The sequence below is a fragment of the Acomys minous genome (genome assembly GCF_964271855.1).
Source record: "Acomys minous genome assembly, chromosome: 13".
NCBI classification, from domain to species: Eukaryota; Metazoa; Chordata; class Mammalia; order Rodentia; family Muridae; genus Acomys; species Acomys minous.
Window position 1 is genome coordinate 1686161 of NC_140495.1, and position 25850 is coordinate 1712010.

Genomic DNA, 25850 nt, shown 5'->3' on the forward strand with positions numbered 1-25850 from the left:
AAAAGTACTATTTTCCAAAAAACTGGATCAAAACTGTAATTGTTCTACTAAATTGATATTATATCTGTTCATCTTGGTTTATAATTAGTAGTCATCTAACAATGTTTTCAGGAATAAAACTGGGATGGAAACTTTGTATGAAAATTCTAAGATAAAAGACATGAAAGAAGAGCTGCCAGCTGAGATTCAGCAGGTTCTGAGGGTCAACACCTGTGACAGCATCAGTCACATGGCCAAATGTAGAAACAACCCAAGTGTGCAACTGAAGAACAGACATGTGTTACACACAGACAACTGAACAACGGACAGACATGTGGTACACGCAGACAACTGAACAACGGACAGACATGTGGTACACACAGACAACTGAACAATGGACAGACATGTGGTACACACAGACAACTGAACAATGGACAGACATGTGGTACACACAGACAACTGAACAATGGACAGACATGTGGTACACACAGACAACTGAACAATGGACAGACATGTGGTACACACAGACAACTGAACAATGGACAGACACGTGGTATACACAGACAACTGAACAATGGACAGACATGTGGTACACACAGACAACTGAACAATGGACAGACATGTGGTACACAGACAACTGAACAACAGACAGACATGTGGTACACACAGACAACTGAACAATGGACAGACACGTGGTACACAGACAACTGAACAATGGACAGACATGTGGTACACACAGACAACTGAACAATGGACAGACATGTGGTACACACAGACAACTGAACAATGGACAGACATGTGTTACACACAGACAACTGAACAACAGACAGACATGTGGTACACACAGACAACTGAACAATGGACAGACACGTGTTATACACAGACAATTGAACAATGGACAGACATGTGGTACACACAGACAACTGAACAATGGACAGACACGTGGTACACACAGACAACTGAACAATGGACAGACACGTGGTACACACAGACAACTGAACAATGGACAGACATGTGGTATACACAGACAACTGAACAATGGACAGACATGTGGTACACACAGACAACTGAACAATGGACAGACATGTGGTACACACAGACAACTGAACAATGGACAGACATGTGGTACACACAGACAACTGAACAATGGACAGACATGTGGTACACACAGACAACTGAACAATGGACAGACATGTGGTACACACAGACAACTGAACAATGGACAGACACGTGGTACACAGACAACTGAACAATGGACAGACATGTGGTACACACAGACAACTGAACAATGGACAGACATGTGGTACACACAGACAACTGAACAACAGACAGACATGTGGTACACACAGACAACTGAACAACAGACAGACATGTGGTACACACAGACAACTGAACAACAGACAGACATGTGGTACACACAGACAACTGAACAACAGACAGACATGTGGCACACACACAGAAACAACGGAGCACTATTCAGCCTGAAAGGGACACAATCCTGAGAGATGCTGTAAGAAATGAACCTCATGGATAGAACACTGAGTGAAATAAGCTGTCAGAGGAGGTCAAGTACTGCACTTCACTCACATGAAGGACCTGCGATGTGTGAGTTCACAGAGACAGAACAATGAGACATTACTGAGGCATCAGAGTGGAACAGAGGCAATGGTGCTGGTTAACGGGTAGAGTCCATCTGGAATGAGCAATGCTGTTAATCTCTGTCATGCACTTAAATGCTTCAGAAATGTATGCTGTATGCATCTTATTGGACAGAAGTGTTCCGAGGCAGGACATAGGACTAGAGTATCTGATCATGGACTGGATCCTACATGGGAGAAAAACACCCAATGAAAGATGAGTCAAAACCATTGTGCAGATGTTTAATTTGTTTAAGTGGAGGATGTACTACCTCTACACAAAGGAACATGGTATGTTAGAAACTGCACTGAATGCTGGGTGTGGTGGTGCACATCTGTAATCCCAGCACTTGGGAGGCAGAGGCAGGCAGATCTCTGTGAATTCGAGGCCAGCCTGGTCTACAAAGTGAGTCCAGGACAGACAGGACTATAAGAGAAACCCTGTCTCAAAAAACCAAACCAAACCAAACCAAACCAAAACTACCCCCTCTGCCCAAAAAAAACAAAACAAAACAAAACAAAAAAATCAACGAAACTATGCACTGCAATTCATGGCACAAAGGAACAAGCTACATTCATTTGGGGAGGGGTTTAAAGATTTAATTTTTAAATTTTATTTATTTCTGACGATTTCTTTTTTGTGAATGAGCATTTGCCTAAATGTATGTGCACCATGTGTGTGCAAGTGCCTATACAGACTAGAAGCATCAGATCCCTACACCTGGAGCCACAGACGGCTGTGAGACACCTGATGCAGGTGTTGAGAACCTGGGTTCTCTAAAGAGCAGCCAGTGCTCTTGACCACTGAGCCAACTCTCCATCTTCAATTTATTTTATTTGTGGTTTTTTCCAAGACAGGGTTTGTCTGTGTCTTTGCTATCCAGTAACTTGCTCTAGACCAGGCTGGTCTTGAACTCACAGAGATCAGCCTTCTTCTGCCTCTCAAGTGCTGGGATGAAAAGTGTGTGCCACTACCACTGGCTCACTTTATTTTTAATTTATGTGTACATGTATGTTTGTGTGAGTTTATGCATATGAGTGCCATTGCTTGAGGAGGCTAGAAGAAGGCACTGGATGGTTGGGGGCTGGAGTCACAGGCAGTTGTCACCTGCCCATCATGAGTGCTGGGAACCAAAGTCAGGTCCTTCGTAAGGCAGTGCATTCTCTTAACCACTGAAGCATCTCTCTAGGGTCCTTGCAACTTACCTTGAAGTGATATATTGTCTGTCTGTCTCTCTCTCTCACACACACACCCCCTGATGTTTTTCTCCTGGCCATTGACCCTGCAGTTTTCTAACTGGGGACTTCCCCACTGCTCCCATCCGTGTCATTCTCTTTTCACAGGTTTTGAAATGACTTCTAAAATGTAAAAACTCCACTACATTTAGCCCTGTCTAGCATCTAGCCTGTCAGTCCCTGGGTCACAAGTATGTTCTCAGGCAGGGTCTTATTGCCTTTAACTTTCCAGCTTCCATATTGGCTCTGAGTGCCCTCGGATGTTCTCGGAGACTGAGGCGGGAGCTAGCTGATGGATATGCAGCCGTGACGCATGGCTGCTACCTCACTGTGTGGGTAGAAGCTGTGCCAGGAACAACTGCGTATAAATACTGGTTCTCATCCTCTTGAGGCTCATAAACTAGCATGGTGAGGAGATGGAGGCAAGGATGGGGTGAAGCTGTAGAAAGCAGACGAGGGCGAAGAGAGGAAGCAACCTTCTCAGTAGGACTGAACCCTGACGGCTGAGCAGCCAGCCACCCTGGGAGAGGAAGGGTGAGCGATGCCCGGGTAGACAGCATGGTGCAGCAGCACAGGCTCAGCTCAGGGCCCATGGTGATGGAGCTGCATGGGACTTGACAGCATGCTGCCCTGGCAATGAGGGAAAATGTGGAAAAAGAAGAATAAAGAGGGAGGAAGAATGGCATCTACCGTAGCCTTGCATAGAGAGCTAATGGCCGATGAGCAAGACACTTCTTTCACAAATGTAAATGAAATTCCCAAGTCAGGTACACAAAGGAATTACACTGTTAGGTGGACACAGTTTTTAAACTAACCAATATAAAAACATTTATTTTTAATCATTTCTAAGGCCAGCAGAGCCAATCTGAGGTAAGACAGTTTTCATACTTAGTTTGAAAATAAATTTTAGAACTTTGTTTGTTTATTTAGTTATTATTTTTTGAGACCCGGTTTCTCTGTGTAGCCCTGCAACTCTCCTGGAACTCACTCTGTAGACCAGGCTGGCCTCGAACTCAGAGATCCACCTGCCTTTGCTTCCCGAGTGCTGGATTAAAGGCGTGCACTGCCACCACCTGGCTATTAGTTTTCTAATTAAAAACTATTGTGTATGTATGCATATGATGCACGTGGGGGGTGTTGAGTATGAAGGCAGAAGACAACTCTGTAGACTTAACTCTCTCCTCCCACATTAGGTGGGGCACAGGGTCAAACTCAGGCTGCTAGGCCCCCACAGCAGCACCTTTTCCTTCCTGGGTAATTTTAACACTCAGTGACAAAACAGCACGGGTGTGACTCACTCCCAGGAACTTGTGATTACCGCGCAGTTGCTCCATACCTGCTCGCTGCAGCAAAGGCTGCTCATTGACACGTATGTACTTCCTAAACACATCCGTGCAGATCTACAAAAGTCACGAAACATTAAATTACCTTTATATGTTTTATAAGCAAACAGAAAGTTATGAGCTTAGAGCATTAGATTAAAAGTTTATGTTTATGTTCATTCACAGGCTTGGAACGATCACTAGACGGATCCTTCTGCCTCCACTTGGCAAGTTCTGGAAGTTTAGGTGTGTTCTGCTGTGGCTGGCTGAATGGCCACGTTTGAACCATCCACCAGGAGATAGGCAAGGAACACCAAGAGTGTCACTGCTGCATCACCCAAGTAAACAGCGCAAATGCCCATCAGTCTTACTCTTTACTGATAAAGTTAGCTTTGATGAAAGTGTAGAATAGAACATTAACTATTACGGAGCAATGAGAAAGAAATGCTAACGACTAGATTTCAAAAACTACTGAGCAAAAGTGGGCAAGCCAGGTGCTGTGGTATGTACTTTTTGTCTGGGAAACTTGGGAGATAGAGGCAGAAGGAGTTTGAGCTCAGCCTGAGAAACACAGCAAGCCTCTGGGTACATCTACACAGATAATTTATATAAAATGTAACCCCAGGCTATCGGAGCATCAAGACAACCCAAATCCAGAGCACACAGTGAGTGCGTCCCCACGGCAGAGGGGCTTTACCTTCTCATCGCCCTGCTCGGGCACATGGACAAACTTGCACTGTGCTCGCTCACAGCCCCGCAATGTATTAAAGTGAGACTTGCAGTATCTATGGGGTATGACCACCCCTAAGGGTTTTTGGAACACCTAAAAGATTAAAAAAACAAACAAACTTTTCCATGTTAGCCATAAGACACAGTCAAGAGAGGGCATTGTAGTGGAAGTTTTGGTTCCTTTAATAACTCAGTCATGGTATGTAACAGTATGTGTGTATCTCAAGTGTGGGATATGGAGATGCTTTTAGTTTGTCTACAGCTGATAACAGCCTTTAATTCTAAGGACTCTGAGAGGGAATAAATACCAGAGCCCAGAGAGAGGATGGATGCTTCGAGGAGATGGATGGAGAAAAAAGGCTGCTGGACTGCAGGACATCCTGGCGACTGAGATTGGTGTTTTCCTGAAGAACCTGATGACTCTAACCACCAGAACTCAGTCTAAAGACACCTACATGCCCTGTCCCTCCCCTCTGACCTTCCTTCTCTCTTACCTAGGGCTGGGGGACTAGAAGGGAGGTAGAGGCATTAAAGAACCAAGTAAAAAGCAGTTTAAAGAGGCGCTTACAAGTCACATCTGAGTGTGCCAATGCTTTGACATAAAAACTAGCCCAGTGTGAGTCACTTGTGGATTCTATCAATTTTCTCATATAAAAGATTCTTCCAGGATTATGATAATTTTGTTCAACATTTTTTTTTTTGGTCCCTCCTTAAGATAGGGCCTCACTGGCTGGCCTTGAACTCACAGAGATCCGCCTGCCTCTGCCTCCGGAGTGTTGGAATTAAAGGTGTGCGCCACCACTGCCCGGCTCGTTTTTCATTTTTTAATATTACTTCGAACGGTCAGTGGTGGACATTCTCTAAGTTGGTATATATTCTCTGCTGCTCACGCGCACATGACCCCACCCAGGATGTGTGTCTGCAGCTGCCTGAGACGGGACTGGACCCTTCTGCCTGCACTGCCCTATGCGTGGGTTATAATTTGTAACATTATTTTTTCAGGAGGGGGACTTACCCCCATGGCTTTTTCTCTTTTAAATATTTCACAAGTGTCAGGACTCTGCAGTGGTAGGACAGAACGCCTTCCTGGAAATCTGAAATCTGGAAGCAGAAGAGCATGACAAACAAGTACGTGAACACTGACTGATTTTTGAACAGTGAAAGTCACTCCCGTCTCTGCTGTGGTTTCCCTCTGGCATACTCTTCATTCTTTAAAAAAACGTATTTTTATGTATATAGGTATTTTACATATGTCTTTTCACCACATATAATATCTGCTGAGGCCAGACCCCCCCCATAGGCTTGGCTCATATACTTGAATGCTTAGTTATCAGGGAGTGCCACTCTTTGATTGAAAGACTGGGAGGTGAGGGCTTGTAGGAGAGGAAGTGTCACTGAGGGTGGCCTTCGAGGTGTCAAAAGCCCAGTTCTCTTCCTGTTGCTTGCAGATCAGGCTGTAGAACTCTCCAGCACCGTGTCTAGCTGCAGGCCATCATGTGCATGATGATATGGACTGACCCTCTGAAACCGTAAGCAACCCCTGGTTAAATGCTTTCTTTCAAAAGAGTTGCTTTGGTTATAGTGTCTCTTCATGGCAACAGAACAGTGACTTAGACAGTGTTGGAGCCCATGGGAATGGACTGAAGACAGCTGTGAGCTGATGTGGGTACTGGGAATCAACCCATCTGCTCCAACAGCCAGTGTGTTTAATAAGTCATCTCTCCAACACCCTCTTTTATCTTTTTGTTCCCTACATTAAGAGTGTGATCATGTGTGTGTGTGTGGGGGGGAGGGGCAGGGGGGGGGAGAGACTCGGGCATACACTGACATGCAGCACAGCCCATGGTTGGAGGGAAGAGGACAACTTGGAGAGATCAGCACTCTCTTTTCACCATTTCCAGCAGTCAGGCTTGGGGCAAGCGCCTTTGCTGGCCAAGCCATCTTGCAGGCCTTGCTACAGCACATTCTTACTCAACTTAGACTTGTGCTGCCACCATGTGTATTTCTGTGAGATACCAAATGACTCATGTGGCAGAACCATTCTGTCTGGCATGAACTCTGGAGTGGTGGCCCCTAGGCTTTAAAGGAGCTTTTGTCAGTGACTGTCATCTGAGATTTTATGGGTTTTTTTCCTTTGAAGGATTCTCGGAGCCTTTGTATAATTTAGTCTGAGCCACCCCTGGCAAACCCGGAAGTTTTGTATGGCTGAGAGCTGCTTAGGTAATGGTTCCTTCGGACAACTCCTAGATCAGATAAGAGGTTTTGGTGTGTGGAAACTGACTTGCTACAAGTGCCTTTTGTGTAACAATCAAAAGAGCTCAAAGGTTCTGGTCCTTCAGAGGCTGATCCCCTGCAGCTGAGAAACCTCAACTCATCCTGCAGTGTCTCTTTCCTTGATCAATTGTTCCAAACACTGACAGACTTACCTGACACACTTCTGGACCTGAACTTAAAATTTAAATTTCATTATAGGCTGCAGATAAGTTTCTTAAAAAAACACTTAAGCAGCCCTGAGTCCCAGCTCAGTTAAACACCTCACCCAAACCTTTCTTAAGGAAGAATACTGACAAACCCATACATGAAACTTGATTGGGTCTTTGACAGATTTATAGTCTGAATCTCTAACCCTCCATGAGGCTGGAGACCCTATAAGCATAAACACCAAAGAGTGCACTCTCCTTACATGCTCAGAGAAAGAGGGTGGCCTTTTGAGACATAAACAGGATCCTCAGAAACCCAATCAAATCTTGATCCTGGATGCCACAACCATTGGCAATATCTATTTAGGCCCCAGTCTGTGGTGCTTTGTTAGCCGTGTAGAGCATGTGTCTGCTGGGGGTATGCAACACCTCCAGAGGCCAGAGCTGCTGGACACCCTAGAGCCAAAGTCAGCGACAGTGTAGGCCTCCTGTCGTGGGTGCTAGGAACTCAACTCGGGTCTTCTTAAAGCAAGTGATCCTAAATGCTGAACCATCTCTCTAGGCCTAATGGTGCCTTTTAAACCAAGAAGTAGAACATTTAAACGCATTCTTTTTTGGGGGGGGGGTAGGGGTGGAGAGATGACTCAGAGGTGAAGAAGCCTGGTTGTTCTTCCAGAGGTCCTGAGTTCAATACCCAAACCACAAGGTGGCTCCCACCATCTATAATGAGGTCTGGTGTGCAGGCATACATGCAGGCAGAGCACTGTATGTAATAAATAAATCTTTAAAAACAACAACATTCTTTTCTAAAGACTATTTTTATGGTGTGTGTGTGTGTGTGTGTGTGTGTGTGTGTGTGTGTGTGTATGCAAGTGGGCTAGCCTCTACGTGTGCATGAGGTGGCCAGAGTTCCTATCAGATGTCTTCCTTTATCAGTCTCCACCACACTTTTCTTTGTGGCTGATTTTTGAGCTAGATCAGGCTAGTCCAGGATCACAGAGATCCACTTACTTCTGCCTCCCATGTGCTAGAAGAGTGTGTCTCCACACCTGTGCTCAGGTCCTCCCATGTGCTAGAAAAGTGTGTCTCCACACCTGTGCTCAGGTCCTCCCATGTGCTAGAAGAATGCGCCTCCAACCTGTTATGAGGCCCTTATGTTTCTGAGGTAAAGCCCTTACCCACTGAGCTATTTCCTTAGCCCAAGTATTTGTATTTATACTGCTGCTTATATTTTATCTCTATTGTATCTAGATATAATCTGGAACAGGCTGAAGGTCTGCTACCTATAACTTTACAGAAATTTACAGTATGAAAGTGATAAGGCTTTGAAATAAAACACACCAGCACCGTGGGCTTGCAGCGATGTCCTACAATACACTTCAGGTAGCATGGCGCACTGGGAAGGTTCTCAAGCGTGAGATGTGCGCAATACAAAGCTCAGCTTCTAAACTCATGTGTCAACAGATCTCATTTTGTGTAGAGAATTATGAAAAATAACAAAATCCTAAACATATACAAGTGTAATTAATTAAAACACGAATATTTTAGCTATTTCACACAATAGCATTGTCACATAATAGATATTTTATTTCAGCAGCAACATCTTCTGTGAAAGTCCTATGTTACTTCAAGCTGACAAGATCTTAATAAGAAAACGAGCATTACCATTCATCCAGGGCACTGGCACTGCGTCGTCTTGATGGCTGCTTAGCGTCAGAGGAGGCCCTGGGGAGCACAGAGGCCTGGGGCCCAGGGCTGCTAACTGACACTCACTGACCACTACCTCTGCATCTCGACACTCTTTGCTGTATGAACAGAAAGACTGAATCAGAACATCAGCTTTTTTATACAATATTACAGCAACAAGGCTCAGGAAAGCACAAGTGTAACCTCCCACTACATGTGCCAAGCACTATTCCATGCACTATATCATGAGTTTGCATATTTCCAGTGGGTGTCCTGTCTTCTGTACATTTTATTTTACTTAATAATTTATGATGATGATGACGACAACGATGTTTTGGGAGGGGTGCATGTACCACAGTGAGTATGCGGAAGTCAGATAACTCTGTGAGCTTGGGTCTCTCCTTCATTGTTATGAGGGTTCAGGCCACTAAACTCAGCTTGCCAGGCTTGTAAAGCCAGCAGCACTTGTACCTGCTGAGCTATCTTGCTAGCCCAAGGTCCTGTGTCCTTGATATAAGAGCAGTACTTGTTACATGTTGAGGTGAGGATAGGAAGTGTGTATTACAGGTTGAAAGCGAAGCATTCTCCATGGGCTCATGTGTCTGAACACTTGGTTCTAAGAAGATGAAGCTATGAAACCGTTAGCAGCGAGTGGCTGTGGGGCAGGCCTGGAGGGCTATTAAAGCATTAGCCTTCTGCCTCCTGATGCACTGGGCACGGTGAGTCCCTGTCCTCACCTGTTTGCCATGACCTGTGCCATGTTTTCTCTACCATGATACATCCTCTCAAACCAGAGCCCAAGAAAACACCTCTTCCCTTAAGCTGCTTCCAACATTTTGTCATAGTGACAAATCAAGGAATACGGGGTGGTGTGGTCACACCACAGCACACAGCACATGCACACGCACGCATGCATGCACACAGGCACGCGCACACGTACACACACACCAAGAAACCAAAAACACTAGTAACCACAACAATAAAAACCAAGCTTTTTTGAGATGGAGTATCACTGTCCTTGCACTCCCAGGTCAAGTCACCCTCTTGTCTCAGCTTCCTGAGCCTGGGAGCTGTAGGAACACACCGCTGGGCTTGGGAATATTTTTTATCATACCTAATAAAAGGTTCAAGAGAGAATGAAGTGTGCACTCTAAGTAAGAAGAGGCATCTATTTATTCCCCTGACCTCAGAATGAAGCCGGTGCCTCAGAGCACAACTCCCTCATCCAGTTTCACAGTTCATGGTTCAGTTATGCAGGATAAACCATAGTGCTAAAATAATAAATGGAAAACTCCAAGAATTATTTCAAAGTTCAAACCGCATCCAGTTCTGTAGACTAGGATGACATCTGGCCCTCCTGCTTCCTACAGCATGGGCTGTGAGCACTCCCCCTGGTGGCGTCTGCAAGCGCCGGCACTGGATCCACTGTCACACTGCCCTGCTTGTCTTCAGGGAAACCCTTCCGGAACCGCCTCAGTCGGCCACTGCTGTTTTACTTCATCTCTTCACGTGGGCAGTCTGTCTTCTCACATCATTGCGACATGTGACAGAACAGGCCGGTATCAGAACTCATACAGCATAGCTTTATAAAAATAATTGTTCCTGCTGTCTCTTACTGTACCTTAGTTATAGAATGCATGTGTTGTTATAATGAAAGAAAATCCCACCGGTTCCATTTTACCAATGAAGACTCAGAAGCCAAATGTGAGGGTGAAAACCTGCTAGCTCAGAGAGGCAGAGAAAGCACCCAGCTGACCGTCCTACTCAGCTCACGTCCTGAAGGAAAAGCTGTTCTTACTCAGTTCAGCTGACAACCCAGGAGCTAAAAGCCAAAGAGCTAAAGAGCGTAACAGCTCCTCCTCCTCCTCCATGCTGTCTTAAATACCCCTTAACTCTGTGCCCCTACTACTACTTAATCCTGTCAGCTTGTTTCTTGCTCCACCTCTTGACCTAGGGTTAATTTTATTAAATCCTGTGTACACAACGCTCTAGGATTAAAGGTGTGTGCTAGGGCTGAGACACACCAAAGAAGGACAGATTTTTACAGTTCACAATCTCGGCACTCAAAATGGGATCAAATATCCTGCAACATGTTTGTACAGGAGGAAGCACACCATGTCCAGGGTATGAAGTTCCAGGCATCTATGTGGTCTTGGAACTACCCTCTGTGGATGGAGAGGAGCAACTGTACACATTGTCTTTCTGGATGTCTATACAGGAAACCTATACATGTCTGAGAGTTCTCCATGGACAGAACCATAAAAATATCACCAGGATGATGATATAAACAACTTTAACTTGCCCACTTTCATTTGGAATATCCTGTATAACAAATTTCATTAAAATATGAGTCTGGAAGTTACTTATGTAGAAAAATAACTTGATGTGTAAAAACAGGCTGGGAGGTGGGGGTCAGGGAATCACAAAAGCAAGTTGGCTAGCCAGACAAATCTTCTTTTGTTTTCTTTCTTTCTTTCTTTCTTTCTTTCTTTCTGTCTGTTTTTTAGACATGGTTTCTTTGTGTATCCATTGCTGTCCTGGACTTGCTTTGTAGACCAGGCTGGCCTCAAACTCACAGAGATCCACCTGCTTGTGCCTCCTGAGTGCTGGGATTACAGGTGTGTGCCACCACGCCTGGCTAGACAAATCTTATCAGACAGCCTTGAGCTCAAGCAGAAGACCCCACCTCCCTCTGTAAGGTACACAAGTGCTGAGAAAGATCCAACATTAACTTCTGGGTCACACATGCATACACACACATGCATGCAAACCCACACCCAAGTGCCTACACACATGCAAATACACACAACAGTGCAACTACACACATGCAAACCCACACACAGTGCAGCTACACCCATACAAAGAATAAAAATAATCCATTTAGTACCAGCTTTATAGTAACTTAAATCACCTTTACATCTGGGAACAACTGACACACTAGGTGAAACCACCACCATGGGCACAGCTTATAGGATGCCAGCCAATGACATACAACAGATTTAAAGGTTACATCACAGACCTTCTGCAGACTTCACGAGTGCTCTCCTGTTCTTCTATAATAGCTGCCTTTCCTGAGCTGCTGCACTGTGAAGAGATTACAGCGAGTGAGCATTTCTGTGACACATTTAAACCATGAGGTCTGCTGGGTTTACTAGAAACATGTAGTAAGTAAGTTAACAGTTAGATGGCCTAATGACAGTTTGACACTACATAATTTAAAATGCCCAACAATGACTTACAACTTCTCCTGCTGCTGGGCAGCTGGCTGGCCTCTAATGCCAGCTGTGGAGGCAGGTGGGTCACTAGCTGTAGTGCACGGCCAGCTTTACCTACTGACTGGACTTGAGGTCAGCTTAGACTAGATGAGACCCTGTCTGAAGCAGACAGACAGAAAAACGACCAACACTGGACAAATGCAACATTAACAAGTAAAAGCACTAGGTGTGGCTCGGCGTCAGACTACATGTGCAGCACGTATGACGTCCTCAGTTCAGTACCACAAGACAAAACAAAGCATCAAGTGGAGAGAGTGCCATGTTCCTAGAGGAAAATGGTGATGATAAGAAGCTAATCCCAGCACTCCGGAGGCAGAGGCAGGAGGATTGCTGTGAGTTCCAGGCCCGCCTGGTCTACAAAGTGAGTTCAGTACAGCCAAGGCTACACAGAGAAACCCTGTCTCGAAAAACCAAACCAAACTAAACCAATGAACCAACCAACCAAACAAGCCGCTAACTCTCCACCATGCTTCTACACACTGAACACTAGAAGCTTCTTAGCATATATGAAAGGGAATAAAAACGCATTAACTTTGTAACACATCTTAGTATGTTTAGTATGTTTTAGAGCAGGCTTTCCTACTGCTTCTGTTTTCCAAAAGGCTGACAGTGTGCTGAGGAAGCATGCACCAAGTACCAGTAGAAAACAAGAGCTTACTTTTCCACATAGTACTTGTTAGTAAGAGGGCTGCAGCTGTTTGGCTGTTTTCCCAAAGCACCTGGACTCCATTCACAGCTCCACATGGCAGCTCACAACCGTCTGTAACTCAAGTTCCAGCAAATCCAACAGCCATAGCTACTCTCCCCTGGTACAAGGCATATACATGGTACACATACATGTGCACGTGTGTGTATGTATATGTACACATATACATACACACACGTATATGCAGGGAAAACACTTATATACACATGAAAATGTTATGTTGTTGGTTTTTGGGGGGGGGGGGGACAGGGTTTCTTTGTGTGGTCCTGGCTGTCCTGAAACTCACTCTGTGGTCCAGGCTGACCTTCAACTAACACTATTTTTGCCTCTTGACTGCTGGGATTAAAGGTGTATACCCCCACCTGGCTGAAAAACTGTTTTAACAATATGTTAATAGCAGTATTTGAAATCTCTGAGAAAATGATTCAATCAACAGTAGAACCAGTTAATAAATGTATAGAAAATAAGAATGATGCCAATTCATTGTAAGCCAAATGTCTTTCAGGTTTCTTTAAGATTAAAAAAAAATAGATATAAAAGAAAATTCTGAAAGTAACTGCAAGATCAGAAATTCTGAAATTACCAGAGAAAATACTTCAAGGTATAGGAAAAGATCAGGACTTTGTCTATAGGACTCCAACATATATATAACCGAAATTCCAGGAAAAACAGGCCAAAAAAAAAAAAAAAAAACATAACCTCACAGAAAAATAACAATTAACTTTTAAAATGCTGAAAAATTATTAACTAGATTTAAAAATGCAAATTAAAACTAAATCATTTGTAAAGAGCAGCAGCTGGACAAGTTAAGCACTGAGTTGATGGCGTGAGGAGAGAGCAGCTCTAGTGACTGCTGGGGTGAGGAGAGAGCAGCTCTAGTGACACTGCTGGGGTGAGGAGAGAGCAGCTCTCATCACACTGCTGGGGTGCAGGTCACAGTGACCTCTACACTGAGAACTGACGATCTAACTCTAGGAGTTGACTTAAAATGCGTTTACATATGTGCTGCGATATTTAGATAGCCAGACAGGTGAAACGTCTATCAGTAATGCTACACGTGCAAGCACAGCCACAATCACACAACTGAGAAAACATGGCATCTCTATGTACACTGAAAGGGGACGATCTCCACTGTACATCGGTGTGGAGGTTTGAACCAGAATGACTTCCAGAGGCTTGTACGGCTGAGTGTTTGGTCTGCTCGGTGTGGCAGGGATTGAGGAATAGAAGGACTAGGAGGTGTGGTCTTGTGGGTGTGGGTGTGGTCTTGTGGGTGTGGCCTTGTTGGAGGAGGTGTGCTGCTGGGAGTGGGTTATGGGGTTTCAAAAGCCCATACCAGGCCCAGTCTGTCTCTCTGTCTGCCTTTCTGTCTGTCTGTCCCTCCCTCCCTCCCTCCCTGCCTGCCTGCCTCCTGACATGATAATGGGCTAATCCTTTGAAAACGTAAGCAAGCCCCCAGTTAAATGGTTTCTTTTGTGACAGTTGCCATGGTCACGGTGTCTCTTCATAGCCATAGAACAGTGGCTCACACAGTCAGCAACAGCAAAGTACATAAAGGATGGCACTCTACAGTTTACAAAATTAAAAACTGTGGTGGGCCCAGTGTGAGAAGTGGCAGTCTCCCTTTTAGGCAGAAACTGTAAACTCTGAGTTGAGTATTTCAAACTCATGCCTGGAAATCCTAGAGAGCGAACAGCACTACTCATACCCGAGTTGGAGCTACTCTGAGAAGAAAAAATTTGCTCTAACGACACAAACACAAGACAGGGTTTAAGGCAAAGCACAAACTAAGGAGTAAAGCTGAGAGTCCTGGGAAGGAGGTGATCCAGAAAGTGAGGCCACTAGACCTCAGCTTTGCTCTGGCCTGTCCTAAACCACAGGGCGCCAGCCTGCACGTGTCCATGGCTCCCTCTCTGCTCAAGCGTCCCTTTAGTTCTGCTCACAGGCCGGGTGGAGTCTTGCCCTAAGGGCACCATCACCACTCCCTGTACTGCCCTGGGATCACAGCACCACTCCCTGTACTGCACTGGGATCACAGCACCACTCCCTGTACTGCACTGGGATCACAGCACCACTCCCTGTACTGCACTGGGATCACAGCACCACTCCCTGTACTGCACTGGGATCACAGCACCACTCCCTGTACTGCCCTGGGATCACAGCACCACTCCCTGTACTGCCCTGGGATCACAGCACCACTCCCTGTACTGCACTGGGATCACAGCACCACTCCCTGTACTGCACTGGGATCACAGCACCACTCCCTGTACTGCACTGGGATCACAGCACCACTCCCTGTACTGCCCTGGGATCACAGCACCACTCCCTGTACTGCCCTGGGATCACAGCACCACTCCCTGTACTGCACTGGGATCACAGCACCACTCCCTGTACTGCCCTGGGATCACAGCACCACTCCCTGTACTGCACTGGGATCACAGCACCACTCCCTGTACTGCACTGGGATCACAGCACCACTCCCTGTACTGCCCTGGGATCACAGCACCACTCCCTGTACTGCCCTGGGATCACAGCACCACTCCCTGTACTGCACTGGGATCACAGCACCACTCCCTTTACTGCACTGGGATCACAGCACCACTCCCTTTACTGCCCTGGGATCACAGCACCACTCCCTTTACTGCCCTGGGATCACAGCACCACTCCCTGTACTGCCCTGGGATCACAGCACCACTCCCTGTACTGCCCTGGGATCACAGCACCACTCCCTGTACTGCACTGGGATCACAGCACCACTCCCTGTACTGCACTGGGATCACAGCACCACTCCCTTTACTGCACTGGGATCACAGCACCACTCCCTGTACTGCACTGGGATCACAGCACCACTCCCTGTACTGCACTGGGATCACAGCACCACTCCCTTTACTGCACTGGGATCACAGCACCACTCCCTTTACTGCCCTGGGATCACCTTTCCTTAAGCTTTATCTACGTGAGCACTAGACTTGCTTCCAACATTACATTTCTTGGTGCTTCTTTCCTCTCCTAACTTTGTTTCTGTTTTTGCTTTTTACCGCTTGCTCTTTTTCATTGTACATCTGTGTAAGAATGACCACTAACAGCCACATGACACAGTCACTAGTAGGCTGTCTGGAATCTCCTCTGCCAATGCCATTAATCTAAAACTATTCAGTTTAGGCTTTGGAAAATTTTTAGGATAAGGGCAGAAAGCTGCCATATTCTTTGCCAGAATATCACAAAAATGATCTCCAAGCCACTTCATAACATCCTTTCTCTAGGGAACCTCTTGAGCTCTGCTCACAGCTCACACTCCTCTCAGCACCACTGTCAGCCAGGGCCCAGTAAGCTCCACTTAACACATTCAACTGATTTTCTAGCCCAAAATCCCCAAGTCTCTCATATTTCTCCAAACAACAGCATGGTCAGGCCTGTCACAGCAATACCCTACTCCTGATTCCAACTTTTGTTTTAGTTACTATTCTATTGCTGTGAAGAGAACATGTCTAAAGCAACTCTTATAAAACAAAGTGTTTAACTGGGGGCTTATTTACCAATTCAGAGGGTTGGCACATTATCATAGCAGGAAGCATAGTGCATGCAGGCATGGACTGAGAGCTTACATCTTGGTCCGCAGGCAGGCAGGAGGGCAGGCAGGCGGTGGTGGTCAGGTGGGGTTGGGGAGACAGAAAGGGACAGAGCCAGAGAGCCAGACACTGGGCCTGGTGTGGGCTTTTGAAACCTCCTCCAACAAGGCCACAAACACAGCAACAAGGCCATACCTCCTAATCCTTCCCAACAGTCCACCAACTGGGGACCAAGCTTCTAAGTATATGGGCAGGTGTGCGCGAGTGCGCGCGCGCGCACACACACACCCTATGAGAAGGAGCCTCCCAACACACACACACACACACACACACACACACACACCCTATGAGAAGGAGACTCCCAACACACACACACACACACACACACACACACACACACACACCCTATGAGAAGGAGACTCCCAACACACACACACACACACACATACACACACACACCCTATGAGAAGGAGCCTCCCAACACACACACACACACACACACACACACACACACACACACCCTATGAGAAGGAGACTCCCAACACACACACACACACACACACACACACACACACACACACACACACCCTATGAGGAGACTCCCAACACACACACACACACACACACACACACACACCCTATGAGAAGGAGACTCCCAACACACACACACACACACACACACACACACACACCCCCTATGAGAAGGAGACTCCCAACACACACACACACACACACACACACACACACAACCTATGAGGAGACTCCCAACACACACACACACACACACACACACACCCTATGAGAAGGAGACTCCCAACACACACACACACACACACACACACACACACACCCTATGAGAAGGAGACTCCCAACACACACACACACACACACACACACACACACACACACACACCCTATGAGAAGGAGACTCCCAACACACACACACACACACACACACACACACACACACACACACACACACACACCCTATGAGAAGGAGCCTCCCAACACACACACACACACACACACACACACACACACCCTATGAGAAGGAGACTCCCAACACACACACACCCTATGAGAAGGAGACTCCCAACACACACACACACACACACACACACACACACACCCTATGAGAAGGAGACTCCCAACAGCCCAGCTAAGACTAAAAATCCTAAACACAGATCTCAACTGCTTCCTGCTACAGGGAAGTAAGGTGGCAGCTATTACCCAGCTCAGCCATGACAGCCCATTTATCCCAGAGAAACAAAAGCTTAGGTGCAGGTGATCCCTATACAGGTGTCCACAGCCAGCAGCTCTATTTGTAATATCCCAAACTGGAAGCACCCAGATGTCCACCGACAAGTGAGCAGCTCACCAACTGTAGTGCACCCACACTGTAGAGCACTGCTGAGGAGTAAAGCATCAAATTACTTGTGTATGGGACAAGTTGAATGAATAAACCTCAATCTGAGGTGATTACAAACTACATGATTTCATTTATGTAACATCCTTGAAATGGCAAAACTGTAGAAATGGCAAGTGTGTGTTAGGGTTCGGAAGCCTGGGAGAAGGGAAGAAGCAGGCCTGACTCTAAGGGGATAAGATGAAGAACAGTTTTGGTCAGGTAGATGATCTGTGGCACAACTGCATTGTCGCCAATGGACAAAGGCAAGGGCTCCCCGAATTAAGACCACACGTGGCCCCAAAGTTTCTACACTGGGCTACAGCTCTACAACATGGTCACCGGGGGAAGTGACGCACTGTCATCTTACGGTAAGCTAACTTACGGTGAGCTAACTTACGGTGAGCTAACTTACGGTGAGCTAACTTACGGTGAGCTAACTCATGGTGAGCTAACTTATGGTGAGCTAACTTACGGTGAGCTAACTTACGGTGAGCTAACTTACGGTGAGCTAACTCATGGTGAGCTAACTTACGGTGAGCTAACTTACGGTGAGCTAACTCATGGTGAGCTAACTTATGGTGAGCTAACTTACGGTGAGCTAACTTACGGTGAGCTAACTCATGGTGAGCTAACTTACGGTGAGCTAACTTATGGTGAGCTAACTCATGGTGAGCTAACTTATGGTGAGCTAACTTACGGTGAGCTAACTTACGGTGAGCTAACTTACGGTGAGCTAACTTACGGTGAGCTAACTCATGGTGAGCTAACTCATGGTGAGCTAACTCATGGTGAGCTAACTCATGGTGAGCTAACTCATGGTGAGCTAACTTACGGTGAGCTAACTTACGGTGAGCTAACTTACGGTGAGCTAACTTACGGTGAGCTAACTTACGGTGAGCTAACTCATGGTGAGCTAACTTACGGTGAGCTAACTTACGGTGAGCTAACTTATGGTGAGCTAACTTACGGTGAGCTAACTTACGGTGAGCTAACTCATGGTGAGCTAACTTACGGTGAGCTAACTTACGGTGAGCTAACTCATGGTGAGCTAACTTATGGTGAGCTAACTCATGGTGAGCTAACTCATGGTGAGCTAACTTACGGTGAGCTAACTTACGGTGAGCTAACTTATGGTGAGCTAACTTACAGTGAGCTAACTTACGGTGAGCTAACTTACGGTGAGCTAACTTACGGTGAGCTAACTCATGGTGAGCTAACTTACGGTGAGCTAACTTACGGTGAGCTAACTTACGGTGAGCTAACTCATGGTGAGCTAACTCATGGTGAGCTAACTCATGGTGAGCTAACTCATGGTGAGCTAACTTACGGTGAGCTAACTCATGGTGAGCTAACTTATGGTGAGCTAACTCATGGTGAGCTAACTCATGGTGATCTAACTTACGGTGAGCTAACTTACGGTGAGCTAACTTATGGTGAGCTAACTTACAGTGAGCTAACTTACGGTGAGCTAACTTATGGTGAGCTAGCAGCGCTGCGTTTTCACGTCAATGGCCTCAGCTGCAACTTGAAACTACACAAGAGGCCAGGCCTTAGTGGTGCACACATTTAACCCCAGCACTCAGGGGGCTGAAAGAGACAGATTTCTGAGTTCGAGGCCAACCTGGTCTACTGTGTGTGAGTTCCCGGACAGCCAGGGCTACACAGAGAAACCCTGTCTTGAAAAAAAATCAAAATAAGTAAATTATTAAAAAATAAAAGAAACTATAAAAGGAGACTGGAGAGATGGCTCAGTAGTTTTTTTGTCACTCTTGCAGAGGACCTGGGTTCAGTTCCCAACACGCACATGACAGCTCATAGCTAGCTACACTCTGGGGCTGTAACTCTGCCCTGAGTGACTCTTTCCTTACTCACATCCATATGTACTTATTTCCCAATTCTTTCACTGTCATCAGGTGATCCTAGCCTCCACAAGTGCCAGGCCTGGGGATATTATACTTTATATACATGAAGGAAAAAAATTTATATTAAATAAAAAGAAATAAATCTTTAAAAAAAATACAACAGCACATTAAATCCAGAGTAAGCAGAAGAAAGGGAAAATATAAATCTGAGTGAAATAGGTAACAAAAAAGCTAAACAGAATCACTGAACCCTAAAGTTGGTTTTCTTGGGAATTATTACGACAGTAACAGTTCTCTAGCCTAGATTTTACTGAGTTAGAGGAGGGCTGGAGTCAGCCGCCTGCAGCTGCCTGTGTCGTAAGTGAAATGGTATGTGAGCACAGGGAAACTCTTATAAGCTCTTTCAACGTCTTGCCTTTTCAGTGTCTGTTGATTTGGGATTCTAGGATCATGCCCGATAGTGTACGTTAACAGTATGATTTGTTTCAGTGGCCTTGGGCTGCGTACCTGGAATGAGCTTGACCTTTGGTAGAGCGAGAGCCTGAGGACTAAGAGGAGCTCAGCCTTTGTGACCGACTCTGACAGGAACCGCAACACTAGAGCTCAGGCCAATGTCTCCAGTGCTGCACCGCACGCTGTGCCTGGAGGAGTCTGCTCTGGACTCTGCCCTGAGTGTCCTTTTTAACTTATTCTTTCACTGCTATCAATGTAACCCTGGGTGTGACAGCTGTACTGACCTCTGTGAGCTCTTGAGGGTATCACTGACCCCAAGGGTAGTCCTGGAAAACTCCACACACTCCAAACTCATTACATTATACAGGTAATCTACGCCAATCCCTGTTAGGTGCCTATCAGTTTAAACTTAACATTCAACAATGGCAGTCTGCAGTCTGTCTAGCTGTAAGCAAGTACTTCATGCACCTTTCCTTTTCCTGGAGCACTCCCAGGACTCATGCTCCCTCTTCCCTTAGCAGTTACCAGTCACTGCCCTCGGAGCTGGACTTTCACAAGCATTACACAAAATGGGCAAAAATTCTTGTCTTCCTGGGGTTTAGCCTAGCAGGAGGGGAAAAGACTAAGAGTAAATACATTTATTTTGTCAAGCATACATAATCTCAAACTCTAAGTCTAAAACACGATGAAGCTTGAAACTTTGTGAGTGCCAAAACAATGCTCCAATATTTTGGGAACATTTCAGAGTTTAAATTTCTTATTATACAAACATTCCGAGGCTTTGTAATCCCAGGGTTTAAAAAGACTGACAAGTCTGAGGTGAGCTGAACTACAAAGACACTATTTTAAAACAAAACCCACCCAAAATTATAATATAAAAACTCTGAACTCTGAAATGCTTCTGGACTCAAGCACTTCGAAGAGGGACGCGCCACCTGCAGTGCACACTATGTCATGATCACAAGGAGAACACTGAAATGTTAGGTTGTCACTGAGAACATCAGTGTGACTAGCCTGAAGGAGAGGGGAGCAGCAGCCATGCTGTTCTAGAGAAGCATTGTCGAAGCTGACACGATTTCATGGGTAAGGCCTTGGGGCAGAAAAAAGCCTGGCATGTCTCAAGATAAAGCTGGCTAGAGTGGAAGAGCAAGGGAAACCAGAGGTGATGGCGGGAGGAGGGAAGACTTCTGGAGTTGAAGCAGGAGAAATAACGACACAAGGAAACCTATGTTGTACTGAGAATACTTTGTAAGCGGGCAGGGCTAGCAATAGGTTTGTGACGAGGCAACTGTGACCATTTGCACAATATACAATATGGACCTGTGTGTTCTTGACAGGTGGTAGGAAGCAGTTTACAGACACCACGTGAAGGTGAACCTTACAGTCTGAATATGAGGTGAGGATGAAAGTAAAGAAAGCTGAGATTCTGAGACCGAGTAAGAGCCATTCACACGGATGGAGGTTATGAGCCGGTGTGTGGCAGTGAGAGTATGTATAATGGAGAGGCTTTGCTTTGTTTTGTTTCTGTTTTTAAGCTGTGCTAAGTTTTAAATGTCTGACTGGGCATCCAGGTGAGCAAGCAGGTAATGAGACAGAGGTCTGCAGTTCAGAGAAGTCTGGGCTCATCGAAATGTGAGGGACCACGCAAGAAAGCAAATCTCGGCAGAGAAAGAACAGAGTCTGGTTGGGTTCCAGGTTACTCTAATGTGCAGAGGTCAGGCAAACCGCGGCAGCAGATGAAAGCAGAGTAAACCAGGCAAATGCACTCATTCTGGAAGCCAAGTGAAAAAAGTTTCAAAGAAAGTAGGAGATGCAGCTGAAGACATCAGGTTCATCAGCAGTGAGGCCTCACTGGAGAGCCATGGAGGAGCTGGGGTTCCAGGAGGCTGAGGTGGGACGTCTAATGGACTGCTGGGAACCCACAATGTTCTTTTCCTTGTACTTACGCTTCTTGGTGAAGCTGGAAACAGGTATTAGCTGTGCAGAAGAGTGAAGAGCAACTCAAGTGGGAAGAGTTTGAAACAGTTGCTTAGGAATCAATTACATTGTGCAAAGGGTCAGATAATCACCACCATTCAGGCAGGACTTTCCTGTGTTTTGCAGGGCTGGGAATGGACTGAGGGCCTTACAAATGCTAGGCTAACACTGCCATCGGGCTTCAGCCCAGCCCTGGGCAGAAAATTTAAACACAAAGTCTGATATTAAAGATTCCCCCTTCTCAGGTATAGGGAGTATGCTCCAATATCATGTGAGGCTTATCTACAATTCCTGTGTTGTCTACATCTGTGGACACATAACTGGTGTTGACATCCATGACCATAGGAAGTATCACAGTCAAAGTTTCAGGGAAGATCAGATAGTATCCAGTACTGAGGCAGAAGAATGAGATCATTTTATTTTAAAAGTCTTACGTGCGTTTATGTAACTCGGAGATGAAGCAGCACACTGCTTTTCTCAGGAGCTCCTGCTTCTGCTGTGCTCACACAGCGCCACGGCCCCGCCACGCAGTGAGAAGCCCTGTGCCTGTCTCCCTGTGCACAGCGCCACGGCCCCGCCATGCAGTGAGAAGCCCTGTGCCTATTTCCCCACAGCACTGCTGACATGGCTTCTGCACTCCTACTGCCCAAGCCCAGGACACAGGCAAACGCAGGGAGGCTTCTCTGGTACCTTTGCCTCTGAGTCTGAAGCTCTTGCTTGTTTGCTGAGACCTCCTGGGCTCTCACTTACAGCAGTCTCCTTAGTGGCCTCCAAGGAAATGGTTACCCCCTTAGAATCATGCTGCGGATCCTTTGCTGAAGAAAAACAACATTCAACCACAAAAACTTTAGACAAAACAACCAAAGATTATTCCACAAAACTCAGAATTCAGAAGCGCTCAAGTTCTAACATGACAAACACCAAGTTAGAACATCAGCAAATTATGTAATCCCTACTCACTAGCAAAGTGACTGCCCTGTACAGCATAAAAAGAATTGAGCCGGACGGTGGTGGTGCACGCCTTCAATCCCAGCACTCGGGAGGCACAGGCAGGAGGATCTCTGTGAGTTCGAGACCGGTCTGGTCTACAAAGTGAGTCCAGGACAGCCATGTCTACACAGAGAAATCCTGTCTCACCCCCTCGCCCCAAAATAATTGAGAGTGTGGTACTTAAGAACCTTCCTATGACCCAGCCACTAAAAAATATTTTTGCTGGTGTACGCCTTTAATATTAGCACTTGGAGGCAGAAGCAGCCTGAGTTCTGTGAGTTTTAGGCTATTATTTATAACTTTTAGTGACCAGTTTAAGATATGATAAAGTTAAAACATATTCATTCAATTTCAAAGTAAGTCTGGAAGACTACAGAGGTCAACTACCTATCTTTTGTAGGGAATGAATAACAAGTTATACTTGAATAATCAAAATGGAAAGTATCTCGCAATACGACTTGCCACCTCACCAGTTACAATGGAAGGCGGCTGAAAACTCTGTGGCCTTTGGTCAGCAGATGCTGGGCACAAAGCTTCCCACTCTAGTGAATGTGCCTGAACAGAGACATACACATTATTTCAATACTGAATAGTCAAATATCAAGTTTTACCTGCTGACAAGGAAGGACAGATGTGCAGTCTCAGCACTCCAGGGTCCAGCAAGGCAGCTTCTTTACTGTAAAGCAAACAGAGCTCAAACACTGTTGTGACTGCAGCAGAGCTGCTCATCAACAAAGCACTGTGCAGTACTTGCTTCTGGGTGGAAGCCACGGGCTCCAGCACATGCGCCCTGGGTTCTCACTGGGCGTTTATGCACAAGCTAGAGCGCTACCATCCTGACAGTGTCACTCAGGAAGGACCTGACAAGAGAGCAGGCTCGGGAAACTATGGAGGATCACATCAGTGCACGAGAGAGACTGTTTGTTTCTCAAGCACTGTATGTGTACATATCTTGTTCCTACTGTGAAAACAATTCAGTTGCCAAACCCTGAGGACTTTAATCACAGCACTTGGGAGACAGAGGCAGGCGGATCTCCGCGCATCTGAGGCCAGCCTGGTCTACAGAGAGAGTTCAGGACAGCCAGGGCTACAGAGGGAAACCTTGTCTTAAAAGACAAAGCAAAGGAAAGCAAAGCAAAACAAACAAACCAAAACCAAATCAAAAAACAAACCAACCAAACGAAACCAAAAGTTTTAAGGTTCATTCTTTTTCTTTTTGTCTGCTTGCTGCTATTTCTAAGTGAAACTTGTAGTCTGAGGTAAGGTTGTGGAGGTCAGGGATAGACCACTCTGGGTTCCAGTTTGTTCTGTCATTTACTGTTTTTGTGACAAAGCGCTAGACTTTTCATCTAATCACACCAACAAGTAAGAGTAACATTTGTTTGAAAGGTGACTGCAAGGCTGCGAGGCCTAACTGATATACACCCAATAGGCTCAACAAACGGAAACCACTTATGGGAGACACTCAAGTACATTTGGATAAACACTGCTTCATTTTAACTTAATACACGAGGACACACACACACACACACACACACACACACACACACACACACCCCATAATTTTCTCCTCTAATACAACAGTTGTCAAAAAAGAAATAGACCCATCAAGTGCCTTAAAAGTGATGCCCACTAACTTAGGCTATGCCTCCTGTTGGCTGGAAACCAGTGACTTATCGAACAGCCAGTGGCAGATTGATTTCTAGTTCAGAATACATTGATGATTAACATATAAAAGGCTGATGTCTTGATGACTCAAGTGGCATAATGTAATGCAAACACTGCACAGAGGAGATGTGCTTGCTTTTCTCTTAACATTATTTGTATTTCTGTCTGTGCACATGCCTGTCCTGTGTGTGCAGGTGGCTGCAGAAGCCAGAGGAGAACATCTGGTATCCTGAACTAGAGCCCCAGATGGTTGGGAGCTGGTGGATGTGGGTGCTGGGAACCAATGCGGTGCTAGGACCTAAACCTGGATCCTCTGAGGAGCAAGTAGGGCTATTAACGGCCATCTCTACAGCCCACAGACCTTTATTTTCCATGGTGGTCCTACACAGATTCCTCCTAGAAGTTTATATCCATCCATCGATCAGCTCTAGACTCTACTTTGTTCCTTATGGATTTAAGTTCAAGTAGTAAATATCGTAGGAGCTGACTCCCTACTCAGAATCAGCACTGGGTCTATCTTACAGAACTCAGATTTATGTCTAACTTTTCAGTCTCAGCACCACAGTATGCACTCATTAGATGTTGCTTCCCAGCATTCTTCAGCATTAGCTCACCTTAGAAAAGACTCACCGTCTCTATTTACACATATATATCAATGTAGGTTGTTCAGAAATAGTCTGCAATATTCTCATACAGAAACGGAAAAATTAGTATTTTGTATGTATTTGTATGTGTGTGCATGTACCTATGCACACACAGGTAAAGGCAGAGGGGGATGTCAGGAACAGTGGTCTTACCACACACACACACACACACTCTGCTTTATTCTCTTGAAAGAGGGTCTCTCACTCAATCTGGAGGTCACTGTTTTTCTGCTACATTGGCTGGCTAGCAAGTCCCAGAGATCCTCCTGTCTCCATCACCTGTGCAGTG

At 45.8% G+C, this 25850-nt stretch overlaps 1 protein-coding gene across 2 annotated transcripts in view; it reads right to left on the reverse strand.

The window, feature by feature from the left end:
• The window catches only part of TOPAZ1 (testis and ovary specific TOPAZ 1), a 63558-nt gene that overhangs the window by 25809 nt on the left and 11899 nt on the right, over positions 1–25850 (reverse strand). The window contains exons 3-9 of one of the 2 annotated variants that reach the window (XM_084754774.1): positions 23861–23925; positions 22950–23074; positions 12029–12093; positions 8989–9128; positions 5919–6004; positions 4872–4997; positions 4189–4252 (exon numbers count right to left, since the gene is read on the reverse strand). In XM_084754774.1, the coding sequence (XP_084610900.1) occupies positions 4189–4252; positions 4872–4997; positions 5919–6004; positions 8989–9128; positions 12029–12093; positions 22950–23074; positions 23861–23925 (671 nt within the window). The remainder of the gene's footprint in view (positions 1–4188; positions 4253–4871; positions 4998–5918; positions 6005–8988; positions 9129–12028; positions 12094–22949; positions 23075–23860; positions 23926–25850) is intronic. The other variant, XM_084754775.1, reaches the window with a different exon arrangement.